We start from the raw sequence: 23,885 nt of genomic DNA on the forward strand, positions 1-23,885 counted from the left end.
GTCTAGACCTCCTCGACCCTGGTCTAGTCCTCCTCGTCCTTGGTCCAGCCGGGTCTAGTCACTTACCTGGTCTGGTCTGGTGGAGTCTAGACCTGTCACAAGTTTTCTTGCCCCAAGCTTGGTTGGACTGGTGGTCACTGCATGACACATACAAGGAGGTCAGTCGAGCGTCAAAGCGCACTACTGAGCCCTCTGAAGTACTATCACAGAAGACGATCTTTGACACCTTGTAGAAATCCTTCAACCTCATCACCTATTCCTCCACATACCACATCACCCATTCCTTCATCAGGTTCCCCATCTTCCCGATCACCTTCTCCAGTAAAGCTCTCTCCTATTCTGATACAACAAGCTATAGAGCAACAGGCTCAGCAAGGAATCATGGAGCCACTAGCTAGTGTTTTGGCCAAGGTAAACATCAAGTTCCCTACCTTCAAAGGGATTTCTTCAGAAGATGCTGACGACCATGCAAGAAGATTTGTATCTCTCTGTAGGGGACGTGGTCTGAACAGAGAAGACGCTTATTTGGTACTATTTCCATCCACCCTGGATGACCTAGCAGATAAATGGTACAGTCAATTTGCAGAGAACCATTTTGCAACTTGGGCAGCCTTAAGATAGCAGTTCTGTGCAGCTTTCAGGCCGGGTGACTACCAGGAGAAGGTGTTGGATGAGTTGGCCAACATGGTGCTCAAGCCTGAGGAGACTTTTGCAGAGCTTATGACTAAAACTAAGTCGCTGGTGGCCAAGCTCCCCCAACAACCAGGTGAATTCATGGTTAAAAAGTGGGTGGAGAAGGCGCTTCCCAAAACTTCTCAACAAAAACTCCGAGAGAGTCTCCGACCCGACGCCACTCTCGAGGAGTTCATTGCAGCTGCTACTAGGATAGAGGGGGCTAGGAAGCTGTTCAACAACTCTCCTCACATAGATACTCCCTCTGTGTTCTCGGAAGGTAGTCTTGCTGATCCTTTAACTTCTTTACGCAGGGAACTGGAAGCCCTAAAGTTACAGCGAGCTCTTCAAGAGGAGAGGTCCTTCTCTCTTAGACAAGAGAAGCCTCCAAATCATGAGGCATTGGAACAGATTAAGCGCGAGCTAGAAGAGCTCAAGTGTCAGCAAGAGACTAAGGCTACGGTTTGGTGTAGCTCATGCCGCTCTCCAGGGCACCCTCCGCAGGAATGCCCCCTTCGGGTTTACTGCCACTTCTGTGAAAAATCTGGACATGAGGACAAAGATTGTTACTACCTAAAGGGATTGCACAAAATACAGCAAAGTCTTGGTCCTTCTCTCCAACAAGGGTTAGCACCATCATCCAACATGGTTTCCCAATACGGCCATCCCAACTACATGCCACCTTTGCTCAATAATTCTGCTGTCCAAGGTATGTCAAGTACTTTCCCGACTCAAAGTTTTTATAATGCTAATGCCCCTCAACCCCTCAGAGCTTCTACACTTCAGCCTCCAACTCCATGCAGCAACCACCTTGTCCCCCGTTTCGTCCTCCCAATTGGCCCATACTTTGCTACAGATGTGGAGAATATGGGCATTATCAGAGCAAATGCCCTCTGCCAGAAGGCTCTTCTCCGTGCCAACTTTGCCCTGAGGCTCAAGATCACTACACTAAGGATTGTCCAAAACAACGCGCCTCTACCTCTGCGAGCCCAAGTCAAAGCCAACCTGAATTCACCTTTCCCAAGATCAATTTGATAGCAGTTAGTACCAACCCCAAGCCACCACTTTCTGCCCATATGATTGCCTCTCAAGACAAGTTGCAGCTGGTAGAGGAGCCAGCTGGTGTCCTCACACGAGCTCAGAGGGCAGCCCTCGGCCTCAATCTTCTAGCAGGTACAGCCCTTTCCTCCCCAATGCCTACACCTCCTCCAGCAGATGACATGCCATCCCCTAGTGCTAAGAAAGGATCTTTTACTATGCTCTCCGATATTGATGGGGCTTTCTTAGAAGCAGTTGCTGACTTACAAAAGATCAAGGAAACTGAGAAGACACTGATCCCAAGAGAAAAACCTACAGCAGAGACTATATTGAAGAATACCTTTCACCAAGTTTCATTGTATGACATGCTTCGACTAGATGCGAGTTTCAGAAGTGACACCCTTGCAGGTATTCAATCACTTTACCTGGAGCAGGTCCTAGTGGCGGGCACCTCCCAGTGCGACAGTCAGAGTCCTATATGATATCCAATCCTGCTGCTCCACTCACTGATTATAGAAGCCCTCGCCTGACAGTGTCCGTTTTAGGTCGGCAATTCTCAGGAGTGATAGTGGATGGTGGATCTGGCATCAACCTGATGCCCGAGTTCACTATGTTAGCTCTAGGTCTATAGCCTACTCGCCCTGCTCCCTTCACAGTTACATTGGCCGACCAGCGGATAGTCTACCCAGTGGGGATAGTGGATAATGTGCCTCTGCAGGTACAAGACTTTACTTTTAACTTGGATTTTGTGGTGGTTCGTCTTCCCCAGGTTGAGGGCGGATTTCCCTTGCTTATTGGAAGACCATGGCTGCGACACACTAAAGCACTCCACGATTGGGGAAATGATGCAATGTGGATACGTAATTCTGGCTCCTCGATGCAACCCATTCTCTTAGAAGGTGGTATGGATCCCGTGGTGCAACATAGTTCTTTGTCTTTAGCAACCAGCCTCGAATTGGAACAGCCTACTCCACCTGACGGGTCAGATGAGGGTCTGTTGGAGTGGTTGGATGCTACCAAATCTATGCCCTGTTTTGGAGTTTCGATTCACTCTTTGACTGAAGGTACACCCTCTTCCAATGAGCCACCTGAGCCAGGTCAAAGGTCGAAGGTCACAGAAGCTACTCCTGATGTGCCCTTGGTGGAAGCCTTTGAAGTTGGTGAGCCTATGGAGGAAAAAAGAAGTGGGAAGAAATCTCCTCGACAAAAGTTCACCCAACATAAAAAATCAGCCCTATTGGTGTCTGCTTCTACCAGAATAAAGCTCCCTTCACAGAGCTTGTCCTGCTTGATGAATTCCATTCTCTTTATAGTTATCCTGCTCATGGTGACTGCGCTCTGTAGCATCTCCTCTTTCAACCAGGGGACCATGGATTTCATCTACTGCCCTAGCCCCTTCCCCCTACCCACCCCCTCTCTTACCCTCGCCCCTACCGTCCCCCTCCCCCCTCTCGCCCCTACCCACCCCCTCCTTCACCCTCGCCCCTACCCACCCCCTTCCCCCCTTCACCCTCCCTCACCCCTACCCACCCCCTTCCCCCCCTCGCCCCTACCCTCACCCTCCCTCACCCCTACCCACCCCCTTCACCCTCGTCCCTACCCTCACCCTCACTCGCCCCTACTCACCCCCTTCACCCTCCCCCTCCCCCTCCCCCCACTCGCCCCTACCCACCCCTCACACACACTCACCCCTACCCACCCCCTCTCGCCCCTACCCAGCCCCCCCTCGCCCCTATCCACCCCCTCTCTTACCCTCGCCCCTACCCACCCCCTTCACCCTCACCCCTACCCTCCCCCCCTCACCCCTACCCTCACCCTCACTCGCCCCTACCCCCCCTCACACACACTCGCCCCTACCCACCCCCTCTCGCCCCTTTCCAACCCCCTCCCTTCAACTCGCCCCTAACCAGCCCCCTATCTATGCTTCCCCACCCCTCTCAGCCTCGGCATGTTTTCCCCCCCACTCCGCATCATAGCTCACTCTCAACTTTCACTTGGTTGCCATCCTGGAGCAAGTTTTTCCTCACCATGTCTGGGTACAAAAGAACTAGATACTACTACTAGAATCCATCCTCATCTGCACTCTGGATATCGAGAGAGTATGGCTCGAATCCTCTGCTGTAGTCTTCGTCGATGTTGTGTAGCCCCTCTCCTCAATCGTGGCCGTCTACATCTCCGTAGCTCCAGTGCTCGGTCGATGAGAGTGCCGATAGTGGTCAAATGAGTGTGGGCCGATCTCTGCAATGATGACTGCTTCTCTGGCTGTCCCATATCTAGTGAAAAGAAATCTGTAATCTGTCTCTGGGACTGTCTCTCTCTATCTCTCCCTAGTAGAGTGTCTCTATATCTGTGTAACTCAAGTAGATATAGCCCAAGACATTTCTGATCCTCATAACTCATGACCCTAGAGAAAGGACCGAAACCCTCTCTGAATAAGCAGTGAAAACGGCCCCGTATCTCATAGTACACTCACTGTGCAATGACATATGTAATGTAGCTCTGTCTCTGGCTCTAACTGGCATAAGCGGCATATCTTGCTGTCTGTTGGTATCCCTCTAAATCTACCAATCTCAATCTCCAGCTGATGTGAGGATGTGCGTATTTGACCAATGGCACACCGCAATCCATGAGACATTTGTGTGTCCATGTAGTTGGGTCGAATCACAAACCCATCTCCTGTGAGGTGGAGAAGATGCTCTCTATAGAAAGCCATCTTCGTGCCCAACTCCTGTGGCAGCTCTATCCATGTCCTCCTGGTATCTAGCTGGATCAGGTCCTGATGAATGAGTCTAGTAATCTCCACCCGTGTAAGAGACATCGAGGGTGCCTGAAGAGAGTACTGGAAAGGGGGCAGCCTGTCCATGGTGAAACCATGCGTCTAAAACCATGATGTCATCTGTGCATACCAGCATGAAGTGTCCCCCTGAAGAGCTAACTGTCTGGAAGACTCAAGGGCCAGTCTAGCATATCTGTCTTTAGTAGTATCCCACAAGCTGTGCACTGAGGAGACTGATCTGGTAAGCGCCTCAATCTCCATAGGAGGGGCAGCTAGCTCTTCTCGAATGATAGCGTGGGGTACAGAGGCCTTGGCTCTGATCAGTCGAGAGATCATAGATACCAAGGGCCTCTCCATACGTCTCCAACCATCCTGGCCTACAAAAGGTCCCCATGTATGCACCCCATACAACATAGCTGAGGCTACTAAGGTATCAAAGAGCCATAACTTTGTCCGATGTTCTTGGAACTGAACCTGCGAACACATCCTCTCCAAGCCTCCCAAGGCCGCAAAAGCTCTAGTCAGGAGAGAGAGAGAGAGAGAGAGAGAGAGAGAGAGAGAGAGAGAGAGAGAGAGAGAGAGAGAGAGAGAGATGAAATGAAATGATATATTAACGTCTTCAAAAGGCCAAAATGACCTACAAGACCAACCTGTTACATAGAGATCATGGATACAAGTGGTCTCTCGAGTCTCCATGGATCTCCATCCATCATATGTGCGCGCCCTGATCTACTATGGTGATCCATGCTAAGTCCCCATACCTGCACTCCATAGAGCATCGTAGAAGTGACCAGAGTGTCAAATAGCAACAATTTAGTGTGTGGCTCTTGAAACTGCACTTGTGAACATATCTTGCAAATCCCCTAGTCAATCTTGCCTGTGCAACACCGCTCATAGACAAAGTAGGTCCATTGAATACAACATCAAGATACGTAGAGGAGCCTACATACTCCACTATCTCCTATCCATATGTAAAAGTAGGTGCTGATCTCGTGAGCCATTGCTCTATGGTATTCAATACCATCATTTTGGTTTTGCCAAGGTTGATGGACAGCCCACTATCATGTGCATAAGCATTTAATGCATCTAGATGTCTCTTCATACCCTATGGAGAGTCCGAAATATGCACAATATCATCGGCATAAAGCAATAGAGGTATCCATGTACCTGACAATTGTTCCACTCTAGTCCCTGAAGTCTCAATATGGTTAGAAATCTCATCAATTTACAATCCAAACAAAGTCAGAGAAAGTGGGCACCCCTGCTTCCCCCAATAATAGAGTGAACAGGCTGACTGACCCTATGCTATAAATACTCTCCCTACAATTGTCTCATAGAGTGCCATGATACCCCATACAAGCTCTTGTGGGACTCCCAAGTCATGTAGTCTCCGTAACAATCTAGCTCTCGGGGCTGTGTCAAAGGCTTTTGCAGAAATCCACAAAGCCACAATAAATCCTCCTCCCATGTGCACTACCCTCCTCAATGATCGCTCTAAGAGTGAAGATATGATCAACTGTAGAGAATCCCTTCCAGAATCCAGCTTGCCCTGAAGCTCGTACACCCTCTCTCTCTCTGCCAATCTTCTCAACTCAAGCTCAACCATAGATGCATATAGCTTGGCCAATGAGTGGCCAATCATGATAGTGCAATAGTTAGTTGGCAAGGCTGGATCTCCAGACTTGAGGTAGTGGTACAATCGTAGACGTACTCTAAGTCTCAAGAAATCCCTCAGACATGGCCCTATTGAACATGACGGCCAACAAACCATCAATGTGATCTCTAATATGTATGAAATGCTCTGCCACTATAGTATCATGATCCTGTGCCCTCCCTGGCGCAATCTGTCGAAGGCACACCTCACCATCTCTCCTGAGAAGAAAGTAGAAGTGGGAGGACAGGGCTACGATAAGTCTGCAATGGTAGCTGCTCTGCTACCGTGTATAGAGAGGATACATATTATGTGCAGTCTTTGTAGAAGAATTAACAGGAGAGGATGAGTGCTCTCTAAAGAGTCCACAAGCCTCCCTAGAGTCTTTGGCTCAAGAGAATCTAATAAATCTCTCTCTCAAGCTGAGCTTAGAAAGATCTCTTTTTTTGCCGTATAAGGCGTCAAAAAGAGTATACATGACTGTCAATGTGTGATGTCGGCCAAAGCCACCTCTCTCTGTATCGGGGCTCTCGTCTCTCAACACTCATCATCATACCAACTATTCTGAGGCATGCTCCTAGATGGTGCACTCCGAGTAAGCTGAAAGTGGGGACAAGTTGCAACTGCCGCTGTATGTATATCTCTCTCAATATCCAGGTCAGTTTTGACAAGGGTCTATGGGGGTTCTCGTCTGCTAGGAGACTATATAGCTTTGTTGTATACACTCCAACTGTCTCTCTATAGAAGTCCTATCTCTGATGTGCTGCACGAAGAAATCCACCAATAGTGTATGTAAAATCTACTACAAAATACATGTGAGCGTGATCTACAACCATTCCAAAAGGTTTGGGCGAGAGAAATGAAATGTTATATTAACGTCTTCAAAAGGCCAAAGTGACCTATGAGACCAAAAGGTTACATCTATGTGTATCATGGAGCGAGCATGCAGGCCTACTGCTTGAGCTTTGGGCGGAAGCAGTAAGTACGTCTATGTACTTAATCAATTGGTCACCCTCAACAGCATTGGATGGGGGAGTTCGAGAGGAGGCATGGACAAGTAAACCAGTGAACTATTTATTTCTCAAGGTGTTTGGGTGCGAGGTTGTAGAAGGCGTGGACAGTCCTAGCAGGCGGGTAGTATAATGTCTGGGAACATTTAAAAAAAATGAGGTACCTAGAGTGGGTAGGTTTACAACCTCCTCATCATCATCATCAACATCACATACTACATCTCAAAACATATGGGGAGGGATACAATAACATGAGGGCTAATGAGGTGTACAATTGAGAAATTATACAATGGTGATCATCCCATGAACTCTCTCATGGGTCTTTGCAGTATGCCCTCAATGTCCTCCATAGACAGCTCTCTGGGGGCGTGCTTGATGCCGCTCAACGATGCTCCATAGCCTCCGATGTAGACCTCGTCTAAGATGTGAAGATCCTTGCATCCTCTGACGTCGTGAGTGGCCAAGCTGGATGGCTCCATCAATAAGGATGCCCCAATGACAATGTGAATGGGTAACATGTGGTGGGCCATCCGGAGTAGTCCCTCTGTAAACCTAGGCACCTCGGATCATAGTATTCCATGATGTGGGATAAGGGGCCAAAGCCCTCTCTGCAAACCTGACATAATCTAGGGGTATACCTTTGTATTGGCCGGTGAGATGAGGTTCGTACCTGACCAATAACCCATCTAATGCCATGAGATAGGTGGTACCTGGGGCGTGAGATAAACCCATCATTTGTTGTCCCCACTCATGTGACGGAGATAGCCAAGTCCTCCTAGTATCCAGCTGATTGAGATCATATTTGATAATCTTGCGAATCTTTGAACGTGTGAGGGTGAGGCATGGTGCATCCAGGAAATATTGAAAAGGGGGCAACCTGTCCATACTAAATCCATGTAACTCAACCAAGCTGATATCTGTGCAAACCAACATGAAGCCTCATTGACCAACACCCGCGATGCCTCAAGTGCTGCTCGTCCATATCTATCGCATGGGAGCTCCCATGTGCTATGAATGAAAAACACTAATCTAGCAAGAGCCTTTGGAACCGGCCCGTAGGGCGGTAGACGTAGGATTTCACCCGAAACTTTACTTTAGACTTAAGGACACAGAGAAACTTGCAAATAAAACCTGTGACGGGAACTAACACTTCAAAGCACACACGGCCCGGAAGCTAGAATGCTCCGAGCAGACACCGACAAATTGGCACCCCTTTCGGTATCTCTTTATTATATTTCAAGAGGGAATAAAACCTGTGATCTCCTACGAGCTGCCCCGCATAATTTGGGCTGAAAATGACATGATCTGGCCCGATTTCGGCTCATAACTGTTTACTAGGACGGTTCACAGACAATACCCCCACAAAATAGGTGACTTTCTCGACGCATACGGACACTTTGCAAAACCTGGCGAGAATCTGTAACACGCTGAATTCTCCGTTTTCTGCTCTGAAAATGCGCTAGAACACCTGCACAGCGGTCCCTGGGGGTATTAGGAACCGTTTAGGGCCGAAACCCTAAACCTGCAAAAATCCATAGCAGACTGTATTCCTTGTTTTGGGCTCCATTTCCCGAGCCGGTCGCATCCGTAGCAAATGGGCAAGCCGAGAGCACTAACAAAGTGCTAATCGCACTTCTCAGGAAAGCTTGTCACCTGCATTCAACTTCTTGGGCTCAAGCTATCCTCGGCACAGTCTGGGCTTATCGCACCTCCTTCAAAGCAACCACTAACCACACCCCATTCCAGCTAGCTTTTGGTTTAGAAGCACTTGCACCATACGATGTTCCCTAAACAACACCAACTCCTTAGACAGCTTCCGTGGCCTTTTCTCTGCTCTCTTCTTGCTCTGCAGCCAATGTTGCTTTTGCCTAGGATCCACAAATTCATGACCCTCTCTCTCTCTCTTCTCAAATAATCTGCAACCAGCTCTGACTCCATGCTTTGCACCTGTTACACCTAAGCTTGCAGGTCTTCCTTAAGTTTCTTCTTCAGCCTCTGCTCTACCTAGTCCTTGCTCCCCCCTACAATACTGCCCTCACCCCTCACCCCCCTATCTAGGTCTCGTCCCTATTGCTCTCGCCCCTAACTCACCCTCGCCCCCCTATACTGCCGTCGCCCACCCCTCGCCCCTTGCTCCCCCTTACCCACTCCTCGTCTTTCACCCTCGTCTCTATCCAACTCTCGCTCCCTTGTCCCTATTTACCCCTCGCCCTCCCACTATCGGCCCTACCTGCCTCTTCCCAACTGTCAACCCTCGCGCACCAAACCGCCTATTGAGCCCTCCACGCCCCTCGATCCACACCTTATTCAACCTGTGTAGCTGCATCGTTGCAAGTTGCAAGCAGGCAACAGTTGCCAGCGTTCGTGTTCGTATCCATCTACAAATTTCACATCACTCTGCAAATTTCACACATCTTCAGCAGCACTAGAAATAGGAATTAGGAGTGCGTATACAGATTGTTGGCTGACTGCATACTGATTTATGTATGATTTGTGGGGATATTTTGATGTATGCTCTTATGCAGATTGACAATATCTAGCTAGTATCTAGCTAGCTTGCAGTGAGGTAATTGTGTATGCTCTTGGGGTTTGAAGTATACTGCTATAGCTAGTCCGTCAATCAGAGCTATGGCAGGAGGCAAAAAACTGTTGGTGAGAAAGAGGCCTTACCACACAGGCAGGCCAATTATGAAACTGAAGCGGAATTGGATCCTAGCAGCCATGGGGTCACAGATATGATGTCCAATGCCCCATCTGACGAAAGTTACAAGGCCTCGGCATTAGATGCAGATTCCAGCTCAGGCTCAGATAGTGGTAGCTCAAGTGCATAGGAGAAGGATCCAAAAGGCAAAAGGAAAGCAATGAGTCACTTGATCCGTCATGAAATTGCTAGGCCTGACAAAACAAAAACAAAACAAAATTTTTCCTCAATTTTCACATCCACAGTCCAAGCCATCTCTTACAGACGTTCTCTCACATGACCAATTGGACAACTTGGATGTAACATCGCTAGTTGAAGCTGTCCTTCTTGATGACATACCTATCGGCATGATTCATGAAATGTTGAAAAATTTTCGCAAAGTCAGAGGACACACTTTGACAGCGGCACGTCTAGGACATGCAATGGGGATGACCAACTTTCCCTCCTTGTAGCCGAGTACTAGGTCATATTTAAAGCTCTCCAAAGCTGCTACCATACAGGTATGCAAGGCATTGTTCGAACCAGATCATTTGAATCTGCAGCATCACAAAGCTCTTTTAGCAGTATTCAGATATTAATTTTTAGTGAGAGATGCTCAAGGACCAAAGGGGAAATGCGAAGTACCTACCACATTCCCTCAATGTGATGGTCTTTACTGTTTAATCAAGAACATACCTTGTGGGTTTCATCAGATCTTCTTTACATCATTGCTGCAGACCAGAGCGAAAAGGTTTAGAGCACAAGTGCAATCACCTCAATCTAGCTTCCAATGTTTTGCCGCGCCACTATTGGCTTGGGTGATAAACATCCACATGAACCCTCTTGAGGTGGATGAGGATGCAGCATTGCCATCGCAAGCAAAAAGAAAGTCTCTTGGCACACATGATCAAAAGAGGAAACAAAAGAAAAGAGTCAAAGTGGTAAAAGATACAGCAGAGACACTACGACCTCTACCATTTTCAGAGAGCCAGACTCGGGTGACGCATCCTCCATGACGTCCTTCTTCTACCTCCGTCCTCGTCTCTACAGTGACAGAGGCTGTCGGGAGGTCCGTTGTTCTTGGTACGCCCACTCCTGTTACTGAGGAGATCTCTCTCTCCCAGGTACCTCTCCCTACTGCTCCCGTCTATACTCCTGCCAACCGGGCGTGCCAAAAATGAGAGCACCTGTAGCGTGGATAGTGTGTCGTGCTCTCTACAGTGGGTGCTCCTCAGTGCAATGTGCAAGCCCCTCCTCAACCTCCTGCCTGTCTGCACCGCCCTCAACAATCAGACTTCTCCATCCATTATATTATCCCCAATCTCCGGCCTCGCCTACTGCACCGCCCTTAACATTGCCACCCTCGACTTGTCTCTCACCTCCATTTATCTCTACATTCAGGCCAAGCTCCCCAAGGTCACCTCCGACACCTGCTCTGCCCAGCATCTCGACATCAGAATTGCTCGCCTCATCGTTGGGCCAAACGGCAATTGCAGCTTGGTATGAGTTGTGTGTGAGCCCTTGCTGGAGCGTCGGCTGGTCTACCCATCGTCACACTCATTTGCTGACTAAGCGCGAGTTATGCACATCTGTAGCGTGGTAGCTCCCATGTGCTATGAATGAAAGACATTGATCTAGCAAGAGCCTCCACTACAATTGGTGGTGCGCTCATCTCAGCTCTGATAATCTCATGTGGCACAAAGGCTTTCAGAAACCGGCCTGCAGCTTTTTGAAGAGCGGTAAACTTTGGCTTTCACCCGAAATAAACCGTCTAATTTTCCCTGTACTGAACGACACAAAGTAACTTCACAAATAAACTTGTAACTGGGATTCACACTGCAAAACAATCCACGACTTGGTAGCTACAACGCTCCCAAGTAGACAATGACACCCTCTAGGCCCCAAAGACTGGCTCCCCTTTCAGTATTTCTTTATTCAATTGCAAATAAACGACTTGAACACTTTCACCAAACTCTCACCAAGCTTTCCAAACCTGCCAAGGGATGAAATAGCAGGTTTTCAACCCAAATTCAGCAACATAAGAGTGTCAAAACCCCTGTAGGGAAAAAGTACACGTCTAGGACGGATTTCCTTCCAGTGAGCTGCAGGTCGATTTCAGCATGTTGTAATTTCCTGTTTTGGTCACTATCAAGTGCCCAAAGCCCTGTACAAGCACCCAAAGGCTTCCCCGAGGCTCCCTTGGTGTTACCTTGCAGTTTAGGTGCGAAACCCTACACTTGCAAATAAACACAGCAGGCTGTAATTTTCTATTTTGGATCGTTTTGAGCGGAGCAAACACGTCTATGTGTGTCTCAAGAGCTTCAGCACACAATGGGAAACTCCGTTTTTGCAAGTCTTTACGATGGACCTATGCCTGCCTGTAAGGGATTAGGAATTAGCTAATCCGGTTCCTGTTCAGAAGGCTCTTGCCTTGGCAAACGTGCATAAAACCCATAGAACTGTACATGGTCATCTGAGTAGCCCAACTAGTGGGGCATTGCCATATGTGCAAAGGAGAGAGAGAGATGCACGAGAGGGAACCATCGCACTACAAGAGACAAGGTAGAAGGCATGCTTTCCAATAAAGCTATGATCACCTTCACCCACTGCACCTAAGGGTGGTCTCTCTCAGACTATGGATCTCCAGCAAGAAGAGACCTAGGCACCTCTAATCATAGTAATCAATGATGCGGGATAATGGACCAAAGACCTCTCGGAATAAGCAATGAAAACGCCCACGGATCTCATAATATGCTGTGCATTTGCACATATAGTGCTCCTTTGTCTTTGGCTCTCTCTCGCAAAACCTCGCATAATCTCTCCTGTAGGGGTATACCTCTGTATCGGCCAATCTCTATCTCCAACTGGTGAGATGAGGTGCGTAGTTGACCAACAATACATCTAATGCCATGAGATTGTGGGTTTCCATATACTTGGGGCGTGAAATAAACCATCCTCTATCGTCCAGAGAATATGGTCTCGATAAAAAGCCATCTTCATCCCCAACTCATGTGACGGAGATAGCCAAGTCTTCCTAGTATCTAGGTGAATGAAATCATGTCTAATAATCCTCCTATCTGAGAGAGAGAGAGAGAGAGAGAGAGAGAGAGAGAGAGAGAGAGAGAGAGATGAAATGTTATATTAGCGTCTTCAAAAGGCCAAAATGACCTATGAGACCAAAAAATTACAACCATGTGTGACTCTAGTACAATGTCAAGGGAACACACACACACACACACACACACACACACACACACACACACACACAGAGAGAGAGAGAGAGAGAGAGAGAGAGAGAGAGAGAGAGAGAGAGAGAGGAGATGAAATGAAATGATATATTAACGTCTTCAAAAGGCCAAAATGACCTATGAGACCAAGCCGTTACAACAAAGTGAATCTGATACCATGTCCGGAATAAAAAAGAACTGAAACAAAATACAATGTGTATTACAATGAAAGAAGGGGGGAAGATATGGTGGAGATCCATACTCATCTGCACTCTGGACGTCGAGAGAGTATGGCTCGAATCCTCTCCTGTAGTCTCCGTCGATGTTGTGTAGCTCCTCTCCTCAATCGCGGGCGTCTAGATCTCCCTAGCTCCAATGCTCGGTCTATGAGAATGCCAGTAGCGGTAGTATGAGTGCGGGCAGAGCTCTGCAATGGTGTCTGCTCCTCTGGGGGTCCAATATCTAGAGTAAAGAAATCTGTAATCTGTCTCTGGGACCGTCTCTCTCAAGCTCTCCTCAGTAAAGTGTCTCTGTGCCTGTGTAACTCAAGTAGATATAGTCCGAGACATCTCTGATCCCCATAGCTCATGACCCTAGATAGAGGCCCAAAACCCTCTTTGAATAGACAATGAAAACGGCCTCGTATCTCATAGTACACTGTGCAATAACATATGTAATGTTACCCGTCTCTGGCTCTAGATGACATAAGCGGCATATCTTGCTATCTATTGGTATCCCTCTAAATCTGCTAGTCTCAATCTCGAGCTGATGTGAGCATGTGCATATCTGGCCAATGGCACAAGGCAAGCCATGAGAAAGATGTGTGTCCATATAGCTAGGTCGAATCACAAACCCATCCCCTGTGAAGTGGAGAAGATGCTCTCTATAGAAAGCCATCTTCGTGCCCAACTCCTGTACCGGCTCCATCCATGTCCTCCTCGTGTTCAGCTGGATCAGATCCTAACGAATGAATCTAGTAATCTCCACCCGTGTCAGAGACATCAAGGGTGCCTGTAGAGAGTACTGAAAAGGAGGCAGCCTGTCCATGGTAAAGCCATGTTTCTGAAACCATGATGCCATCTGTGCATACCAGCATGATATATCCCCCTGTAGAGCTAGCTGTTTGGAGAACTCTAGTGCCAGCTTGGCATATCTGTCTCTGATAGTATCCCATAGGCTGTGTACAAAGGAGACTGATCTGGTAAGCGCCTCAATCTCCATGGGGGGGGCAGCTAACTCCGCTCAAATGATATCATGTGGTACGGACGCCTTGGCTCTAGTCAGCCGAGAGATCATAGATACCAAGGGCCTCTCCATACGTCTCCAACCATCCTGGCCTACAGAAGGTCTCCAAACCTGCACCCCATATAGCATAGTAGATGCAACCAAAGTATCAAAGAGCCATAGCTTTGTCCTAGGTTCTTGAAACTGAACCTGCGAACACATCCTCTCTAGTCCTCCCAAAGCCGCATAAGCTCTAGTCAGTCTAATCTCTACTGCTCTTCTCAAAGAAAATCTCGGCCCAATGAAGACTGCCCCCACGTAAGTGTACGCATCTGTATACTCCACTATCTCCCGACCATATGTGAAAGTAGCTGCTGATTTCCTGATACACTCTGGTGTGGTGTTAAACACCATAACCTTGGTTTTACCAAGGTTTACACACAATCCACTATCCTCTGAAAAACTGTGTAGTGCATCCAAATGTCGCTGCATACCCTCTGGTGAGTCAGATATCAAGTCTATATCATCAGCATATAACAACAATGGGATCCACGTCCCTGCCAGCTGGGCACCTCTGTCACCCTCTCTGTCAATGTAATCAGACACCTCATCAACATACATACCAAACAGAGTAGTAGACAATGGGCAACCCTGTTTCACCCCAATAGTAGAGTGAACTAAATCAGATACCCCTTCCGGAGTGCGTACATGTCCCATCACGGATCTTTACAAAGCCATAATCCCCCAGATCAACTCTATGGGCACCCCCATTTCCTGTAGTCTGCGCATGAATCGAGCTCTCGGTACCATGTCAAATGCTTTGCAGAAATCCACAAAGCTACAATAAATCCGTCTCCCATGTGACCTGCCCTCCTCATTGATGGCTCTGGGTGTCAAAATATGATCAAGAGTGGAGAAACCCCTCCTGAAACCGGCCTGACCCTTTGCCCGTACCCCCTTATCCTCTGCCCCAATACTCAAGCGTTGCTCAAGAATGGATGCATACAATTGTGCCAATGTGTGTCCAACCATAATAGTGCGGTAGTTCCTAGGCTCTGTAGGATCCCCTGCCTTGAAGATAGGCACAATAGTAGACAACCTCCAAGTCTCACGTAACCCCTCACACATGGCACGACTGAACAACACTGCAAGAACCTCCATCAGCATATCCCTAGCATGTATAAAGTGCTCCGCTACTAGACCGTCATGATCATATGCCCTCCCGGTCCTCATCCTGTCAATGGCCCTCTGTACCATCCCAGTGGTAAAGAAGGTGCTCGTAGCTGGGCATGGCTCTATAGGGTCTGGAAGGGGTTCCTGTCCAGGAACCGTATATAACGATGTCGCATACTGACCTAAGAGAACAAAAATAACAACCAACCCCAACCCAAACTGTAACTTGATTGCCCCATAAAGCACTCACCAAATTTTTCTATTTTCTTCAATTTGTAAGTTGTAATTTTCCTCCGTCTGCACATTCACGATAAGAGCACTACAAATCAGTTAAGCATATCTCAACAATTCTTATGACCTCAATCAAGAATGCACTTAAATAAAAATCATAATGTCAAGTTAGACTTTTGCCTACTCGGAGTAAAAACCAAAAAGTCAACACTAGCGCTTTTCATGCAAAGGAAACCAAAGTCATGTGCTTGATTACATAATTACAACCTTACACAGGAAGATTGGATGAACATTTAAATTACACAATAAATATGTCCCTATGCGAAAACGTAGGATTTGCCAAACCAGATGATGTGACTTGTTAATTGAGATATTTCGTCAATCCCTTAATAAATCCGTTCCTTGGTGTGGCACTGCACAATTGCCAATTTTGCTGTACGGGCTAAGGGCCCAATTGTGAGAAAAAGACTAGGTTTTCCTAGAAAGCTTCATGGTGACTGTCCACAAGCTCAGTACAAGGGAAGCTAGCTGAAAGTACAGTCTTTTGTTGCAGTACATCCAAACATATGAGCAAAAGCTAAATAATCCAAAGGAAAGAAACATGGGAGCCTCAAAGGGCTACACTTTCTCCCTCTTCAAGGTAAGGTGCATCAAGAGATTCTCTGTCGATACAACAATGAGCTCCGAGCACAATAGCATACATAGGTGATAGGAAGAGTCATACTGGTGGCCTGTATTGCCAACGAGTGTAACAGTCTTTGTCAAGGTGGGACCAACCCAACATGTACTAAGAAAAGCTTGTTATACTAAGAAAAGCTTGTTATCATTGCTCATCCTGTCTTAGTTTCCTGGTAAGCAATTATACTTGCCTCATAGGAGAAAACATTCCTCCCAACCCAGTCCCCTAGAATCAAATGGTTGGCTCTCCTGGACCCAAAGACACCAAACCTCCCCATAAACAATTATACTTGCCTCATGGGAGAAAACACCCCACCCAACCCACTCCCCTGGAACCCAATGGAGATGTGCCAATGGTTGGCTCTCCTTGACCCAAAAGACACCAAACCTCCCCAACCACATTGAAGGGGTCAAAATCTATACCACATCCTTCATATACCAGAAACCACTTTGGTCCACTCAAAGATGCTCTCTTAAACGGTAAACCACCTTTGACTGCTGCTGTTCCCTGAGAAGCCCAGTTATCTCCAAGGTCCCCACCATCAATGTTGGCCTTGAGACTGCCAGCAATACCTCTGAGAGCTTGAAGTCTCCATCAAAGCTGGGGCTGCCATCTTAAAGAAAATGTGCCATGCAGAACATAGGGTTCCATACCAGAGACTGGTGAAGTCTGTCCTCACTGCATGACAATGCAACCTAGGACAAGTTGCTCCCAAACCCATAGGATACTTAGGAAAATTGAACCTCCATTTCTGTGCTAGCCATATGGACAACTGAAAAAACCTATCTTGTATCCCAGACTCAAGCTACGCTGCTGGAGGAACTCTCATGTACATACAAAGTTCATTCAAGTATGCAAGCGTTCATCACTTTGAAAAGCCCGCAATCAATGAGGCATGAGATTCATAACAAGTGGCACCCTGGTTCCACAATTCCAAGGTCCCCACCACTACTAGCAAAAGTCTGGTAAGAGTCTGGCAAGGCACCAAGAATAGTCTGCACAAGGGAACTGTCAGAAATGACTTCACCTACAGAAATAAGTTACTGGGAGGTTGGGAGAGTGACAATCAACAAGGCAACTTTGGCACCCGTATCAACCAGACAAAAGAACGTCCCTTGCAAAGTATCCAGTGATTTGGACATCTAAAACTCCAAAATAGCCCCAAAAGTGGTAAAAGACACCCCTGACAAGGGAATTTGAGCCTTTGCATGTAACAAAGCAAAATGGACTGCAAACAGAGCCTATATTATATGGCTGGAACCATAATGAAAGATCAAAGATGAAAATAGTAAAAGCTTCTACCTTCTTTAACGACTCATGCAGCTCAGAAGCATGTTTCTGATTTTGTTCGGCCCTCTCCTTCAAGCGGGCTATCTCTGCTTCGAACTAAGAGAAAGTAATCAGTCAGGACCAATAAATAAACTTAAGTGACTGGTTCCTTGCCCTACTGTTCTGCCTTACTTGTTCTGTTGAAATGCGTGAAGCTTGTAGCTCAGAGCGAAGTAGAGTACAATTCTCCTCAGCTGCTTGCTTCATTTCTACCAGCTGTTTTGCAAGGTAATGTTAGCTGACTCCTACTAAAATTTCATTCATGAGAGGCTATAAGAACTCCTATCACGTTACTTGCTTGTTTTCTGATTCCAATACAGCCTTGGAGCATGCTATTGCTTCCTTCTCTTTTTGCAACATAGCCAGCTTGTCAGACTCCTGCAACTATCAGCAGCTCATCAAACGAATGAACTCCACTTTTTTTTAACAGTATTGGCCAGTCGTCAACATAAAATTCCAAGAGTGAAATTACATTAACCTGTTCAAGTTGCTTCAACTGACAGTTGTTTTTGTCTTCCAAGGACCTCACGCATTCCTTCACACATGAGAGACTACTTCAGAAAAAATGCCTTCAGTCCTCTGAAAGATACAGATTGCATTGAAAGCAATTATTTCTCAAACCTTTAAAGTTCCCAGCTCAGTTAATAGCTTGTCGGCTGTACTTTTCCTTTCTGAAACTTCCTGTTGTCTGCATCCTCACATAAGTTAACCACTTCCAAGCCTGAACACTGTTGGCATCAACTAAGCTACAATGCAACAAAGCATATTGCAAAACCATAATATACTTTTCAATCTTCGGGAAAAGTAGTAACACACTGCTCAGCACCATGACAACAAATATTTGTGCACTAATTGCATGGGCTCTTTAAGAACTCAAAACTCAAGCTCCACTCCATCTCTAAACGTTTAAATAACAAACATACTATCGGAGAGAGAGAGAGAGAGACAATTAACGCAATCCTTGGAAGTCAATTTCCTTTCTGCATGGAACCAGTTTTGGTTTGAGAAGGGAGAGACATTACACAGTTACAGCAAATTCACAAAAAGTTTTGGGATGCTTATCTACCAATTGCTACATTCAGACATGTCACCCTAGATGAGCAGTTGGACATATATTGTTGTTTTCCTCCTCTTGAATTCAAAACATAATGTCTCCAACAGAAGGAACAATATCCAAGTGATGATTGTGCATGCTCAGGATGGTTATTCCTTACTCATACTTTCATTGTCGTCACTACAAAGACTAGTACCAAGGAAGAATCCAAATCCAACAAAAATGAACTTGTTCTAGAGAAGGAAGTTCAGATACGGACCAAGGAATGCTGAGCAGAAACACAAATGGTTGAATGCTTCACATGTGACGAAGTGGGGCATGAATCAGCTCAATGCCCTCCCTCAGAGAAAGAACTGGTAGACATCAAAAGTTATATAAGAGATGAAGGGAAAGAAAGCCAAGGCCAATGCCAGCTTAGTGTCACACAATCTGCTGACACCAGGTAATGAATCTTCAGAACTATGCACAGCCCAGGGAAAGATCAGAGATCAGGAAACTCTTACTCTCTTTGAGATAGGGTCAAAGGCAAATAAATTCTGTTTTACATGTCCACGGGTTTGCTCGACCAAAAATTTTCACTTTATCTTGATAACATGGCAGGTTGCACGCCATCCGTAAAACGTGCCACGAATTATGGATGCTGACATGGCAATTGGGTCGCCCGATTGAAAGAGATTTTGGGTGCCAAGTTTGACGAACGCTTTGAAACAGCGCAAGCTTTTTGTATCGGATGCTTTTCAAGCCAGTGGCCTTTAAATATGAGCCTAAGAGGAGGCTCCTCTCATTCTTGTAGTTGCAGATTGAAGAGAGGGCTCCTCCTAACAGTTGTACCTTCTGAAGATCAATAATAATAGAAATACCGCAAGGGGCGCCAGTGTTTTGGGGCCATTGCTTCTCGGAGTGGAACTCTGCCACTCCATGTCTACTATGTGGGTTCTCTCTCTTTCAGTTTCAAGTTGTGTTGAAGTGTTGAAGGTTGTTCCAATTCTATTCTATGTTTGGCACGTGGTGCCCTCTACAATACAATGGTATCAAAGCATCAATCGTTTGTTGTTCTGACAAGCCAACTGGTCCTCCATAACCTATAACAGGAAGTGATGGAGTTGAAAGAAGAAGAAGAAATGACAACAGAAAGTGGAGATGAAGAAACAGGAGTTTATTTCTGTCCTACAATGATGTCTTTTTGACAATTTTTGTGTTTCAGAGACCTCTAAAAAATCTAGATGAGAATTTGGACATGCGGCAGAAGTCAAAGCTGATCCTCTTGCCCTACAAATTCACGCTATCCGATTTTGATTCCAATTGTTTTTTTTAATTTAGGATTTCTGCAAAAATTTCAGCATGTGTCAAAATCATGTTTTGGAGCATTTTACAAGCATCTTATTCCATCTTGCTAGCTATTGTCTACAAACAAATAACTAGAGCATCCATAACATGATTTTGACACATGCTGAAATTTTCTGCAGAAATCCTAATTTTCTGCAGCATGGAATAAGATAGATTTACAAGCTTGTCGAAAGGAAATTGGCCTAGTGGTAAAGGTGAAGGCTTTAAGAGCACCCACTATCGTTCCCTTGAGACATAAGGGTGTGGGTGAGTGGGCGCAATCCCGTAAAACTAGTCGAAGCAAAGCTTCGAATGGCTTTTAAAAAAAAGATGGATTTACAAGCATTTGAGAGCATGGAAGATGGAGATTCAATCTTATGCAATGATAAGAACCACTTGTTTCAAATTTTGAATACTGTCTGAACTAGATTTAACCTTGTTTGACCTTGTTTTGATACCCAACAGCTTGTTTGATTCTACTTGCAATGTTGTTTGATGAACCTCTAAGCGGCACAGACTACAGTCTAGGTAGTTGTAAATAGAAACCTTTGAACGGCGCAAATTGCAGTTTGAGGATCGCTTGGTTGTACTTGGAACCTTTAGACAGGATAGGTTGCAGTTTGGCCATCATTTAGTTGTAAATGGAACCTCTGAATGATGCAAGTTGCAATTTGGGGATTGTTTGGTTGTAATTGGAAATCAACTCTGTTTGGGCAGCCTACAGTCTCAACATCGTCCAAATGGGCTAAATTTATGTATTTATGTTTTGTAGCTGCATCTGTGCATCTATGTTATTTGCATAGCATTTTGTGAAGCATATGAATCTAGTGCATCAATATTTCCAATTTGGATGAGATAGACTGGGTATATGGTCTTATTGAATCTAGACACCTTGAGAGATCAACGTGCTCTTGGTGTGATGGCTAATATTGCTATGCTAAGCATATATAGAGTTCTAATGAGGATGAGATAATTGGATAGAAATCTGATTGTGGAACTGTATAGTGTGATACATGCTAGAGAAAGTAATATATGATGTTGATGGTCAATGGCATGTATGTATGCATGAAGGCAGTGACTGCTAAAGAATCGAATTGAATTGCACGTGTAATCGCAGGCAATTACTCTTCCTTTTGTGTGTGTGTGTGTGTGTGTGGGGGGGGGGGGGGGGGGGGGGGGGTATATATGAACAAAGGTTGTAACGTGGCAACTTAAAAGATCGCAGTGATGACATGGGTTGAGATCCCACCTGGGTGATGTATCAAATTTTCCTAGAGATGTTAGGTGCGGGAAGAGCCAATGGCTTCTCATTTGTAGAGCCAACTCCCTGGGCTCAACCAAATAAATCGTGCTACCAAGCTCAAACCCCTCAATCTTTGCCTAGCCCATGGAACTTAGGGGGGCCTCAAGGCAAGAAGGGAAAGGGCAAGGATCTAGTCACAGATGTAAAATTTAAAGAAGAGTTTATTCCTCTTGTATCAGTGTTTGCACTAATGAAATCACATAATTCTGCTTACTCAATCAATGTCACAGAGACGAGTGTTTATCTCATTTGTCTGTGTTAAGAGTCATAGCGTCTCGATTTCCTCAAGTCTCATGGGGTAATGCTTCTCAGAAGGTCTTCTGGGTGAGCTACCTCCTAAGCGACCTGAAGATCACACTATTGCTTTATTTCCAAGGTGGTCAACGAAATAAAGAAATACCACCAAGGGTGCCTCGTTGAGGGGCCAATGCTTCTATAAGTTGAGCTCCATTACTCTATGTCTCTTATTCATTATGTGGTATCTATGCTATATCTGTACCTAGTTCAAGACAAAACTATAGCCGAGACAACAATGAACCGATTGCATAGAGTCATGGCCTACTGATCTGTGTTATTGAGTTTGATTTTGACAAGTAAAATCATGAACGATTACTCTGCTTCTATGAGGAAGGTATATGATTGATGACACTAGCGTTGTGATGGCATGGCAAAAAAATCCCAGCCTGGTTGCAATGGTGACGTGGCAAAAACAAATAGACGATTGCTGATGGAGCAGTCCACAAAGAAAAGCAGCCACACACAGATGCTTTTCTTGATCATTGGGCTTTTCCTACGTGCCTGTTACATTCAGTCTAACAAACAACCCTGTCTCATGGGTACAAAACCGCGAAACATCGAGAGTCGTGAAACGTTCCAACAAAACCTACGAAACACACAACCTCCAAGAAAATAAAAAACCTGTATGGAGTCTAGAGTCATGGATATGCATGTCATTCATAGCTATAGATACAAACATCCATCCACGCGTGCAGGCGCGCACGCACACACAAACATACATACACTTGTCTATTTATTTACATATATATACATATTTACAGAAGCTGTTTCGTTTTTCCTATGCCCTGAAGCAGAACGTTTCAAAACCTTAATACCTGGAAACGGCCAAACCTCCAAACGTTTCATGTCAGGTTGGAAGTTACAACATAGTATCTGTGTGTGGACTTTTTGAGCAGAGAGCAATTGTGACTATCTTCTGAAGGAATAAGGAAAGAAATACCGGCAGAGGCACCTACCTTTATGGGCCAGCACATCACAGAGGTGAACTCCGCCTCTTTTATTTCTCACTGGTGTTGCTCTAAGTGTTGTGTTTGCAGATAAACGTTGTTTTCCTTGCGTCTGTCTAAAAGGTCAAGACAGTTCTATATGTCATGTATTGTTGTTTTCTTCTCATAAGAATTGAAAATTGCTTCCTTTGAGGATATCTTGCAAAAGGAAATTGCTAAACAATTGGAAATGGATAGGGCTCTATCTTCTTTTGCTGGGGTTGCCTTTGCTTCCAATTTTGTCGTTCTTTAGCAGTGAAGCATGATTATGATTATGCCAATGTAAATGCAAACCCTTGTAGTCAAAATGTATCTATAATGAGGGGCCCTATGACTGATACTGTACACAAGAACAACTGTACGCTAGTACCTACCTTGCATTTCATTAGCAGTCTTCCTTTCACTCAGCTTGAGCGCTCCAAATTGTAGAGTTTACGTCTTTGCAGCTTTCAAATCACTTGTCCACATGATTTAAAATTACTCTAAAGTTGGTATCCTTGGTCGGCACACATCTAGTTTGGTTGAATTTGAACACTTTTTATAAGATTTCCCACCAGTCATTCCCTTCCACCTATATTTTGTATTTGTGCAGGCCTTTTTGGTGGGCAGGCTTTTTGTATTAAACAGCAGCCTGCTTAAGTCCTGTTACTCTTCACACAAAAACCATAGAGAGGGCTGAAACCCAATCAACCAGACAGCCTCCTTCAACTCAGATCATCTAGAAAAATTGCTGACATGGAGGGATCTAATTTATTTTCGCCAATACCTCATCACATATCTGACATACAAGTGCCCTTACCAGACCTTGAGAAGCTAGCTATTATCACATTCAAACTTATGAACAAAAGCATCATTGAAAGAGAAGCATGCAAATCACAAGGAATTAGGATAGCAGCTCCCATCTCAGATCCCATCTACCCAAATATCAGATATGAGAACCAAATATCAACAAAAGACACTCTCCTTTGCTCCCATGTCTTGAGAAAGAGTAACTGGTTGCTTTCACTCTCCCCTAATGTGTAGATAATGATCCTCCATATCTGTACTCAAATGCTCTGGTATGTATTAGTCTTCTGTCTAAAGATCAATGCACCCTGGCAAACAAAAAATGTGCACCACACAAAAGTACCAACCAATGTATATGGAACATACAGTATTGGGGCCCTTAAGGCATTCCAAGAACAGAACCTAGGACAACGTGGTAAGATTAATATTTTTACGAAGTTATA

The 23,885-nt window shown here is 45.6% G+C and overlaps 1 protein-coding gene across 7 annotated transcripts in view; it reads right to left on the bottom strand.

Moving 5' to 3' along the window:
- LOC147454806 (uncharacterized) overlaps positions 1–23,885 on the bottom strand; it is a 185,805-nt gene that overhangs the window by 1,887 nt on the left and 160,033 nt on the right. For 3 of the 7 annotated variants that reach the window (XM_086516645.1, XM_086516646.1, XM_086516644.1), the window contains exons 15-20: positions 18,312–18,371; positions 18,169–18,225; positions 17,985–18,068; positions 17,823–17,906; positions 17,664–17,747; positions 15,702–15,748 (exon numbers count right to left, since the gene is read on the bottom strand). In XM_086516645.1, the coding sequence (XP_086372771.1) occupies positions 15,702–15,748; positions 17,664–17,747; positions 17,823–17,906; positions 17,985–18,068; positions 18,169–18,225; positions 18,312–18,371 (416 nt within the window). Of the gene's footprint in view, positions 1–15,701; positions 15,749–17,663; positions 17,748–17,822; positions 17,907–17,984; positions 18,069–18,168; positions 18,226–18,311; positions 18,379–21,254; positions 23,845–23,885 lie in introns of those variants that run through there. The other 4 variants (XR_015188699.1, XM_086516647.1, XR_015188700.1 and 1 more) reach the window with 4 other exon arrangements.

The sequence above is a fragment of the Adiantum capillus-veneris genome, chromosome 7 (assembly GCF_014529385.1).
Source record: "Adiantum capillus-veneris isolate H3 chromosome 7, ASM1452938v2, whole genome shotgun sequence".
Taxonomy (NCBI): domain Eukaryota; kingdom Viridiplantae; phylum Streptophyta; class Polypodiopsida; order Polypodiales; family Pteridaceae; genus Adiantum; species Adiantum capillus-veneris.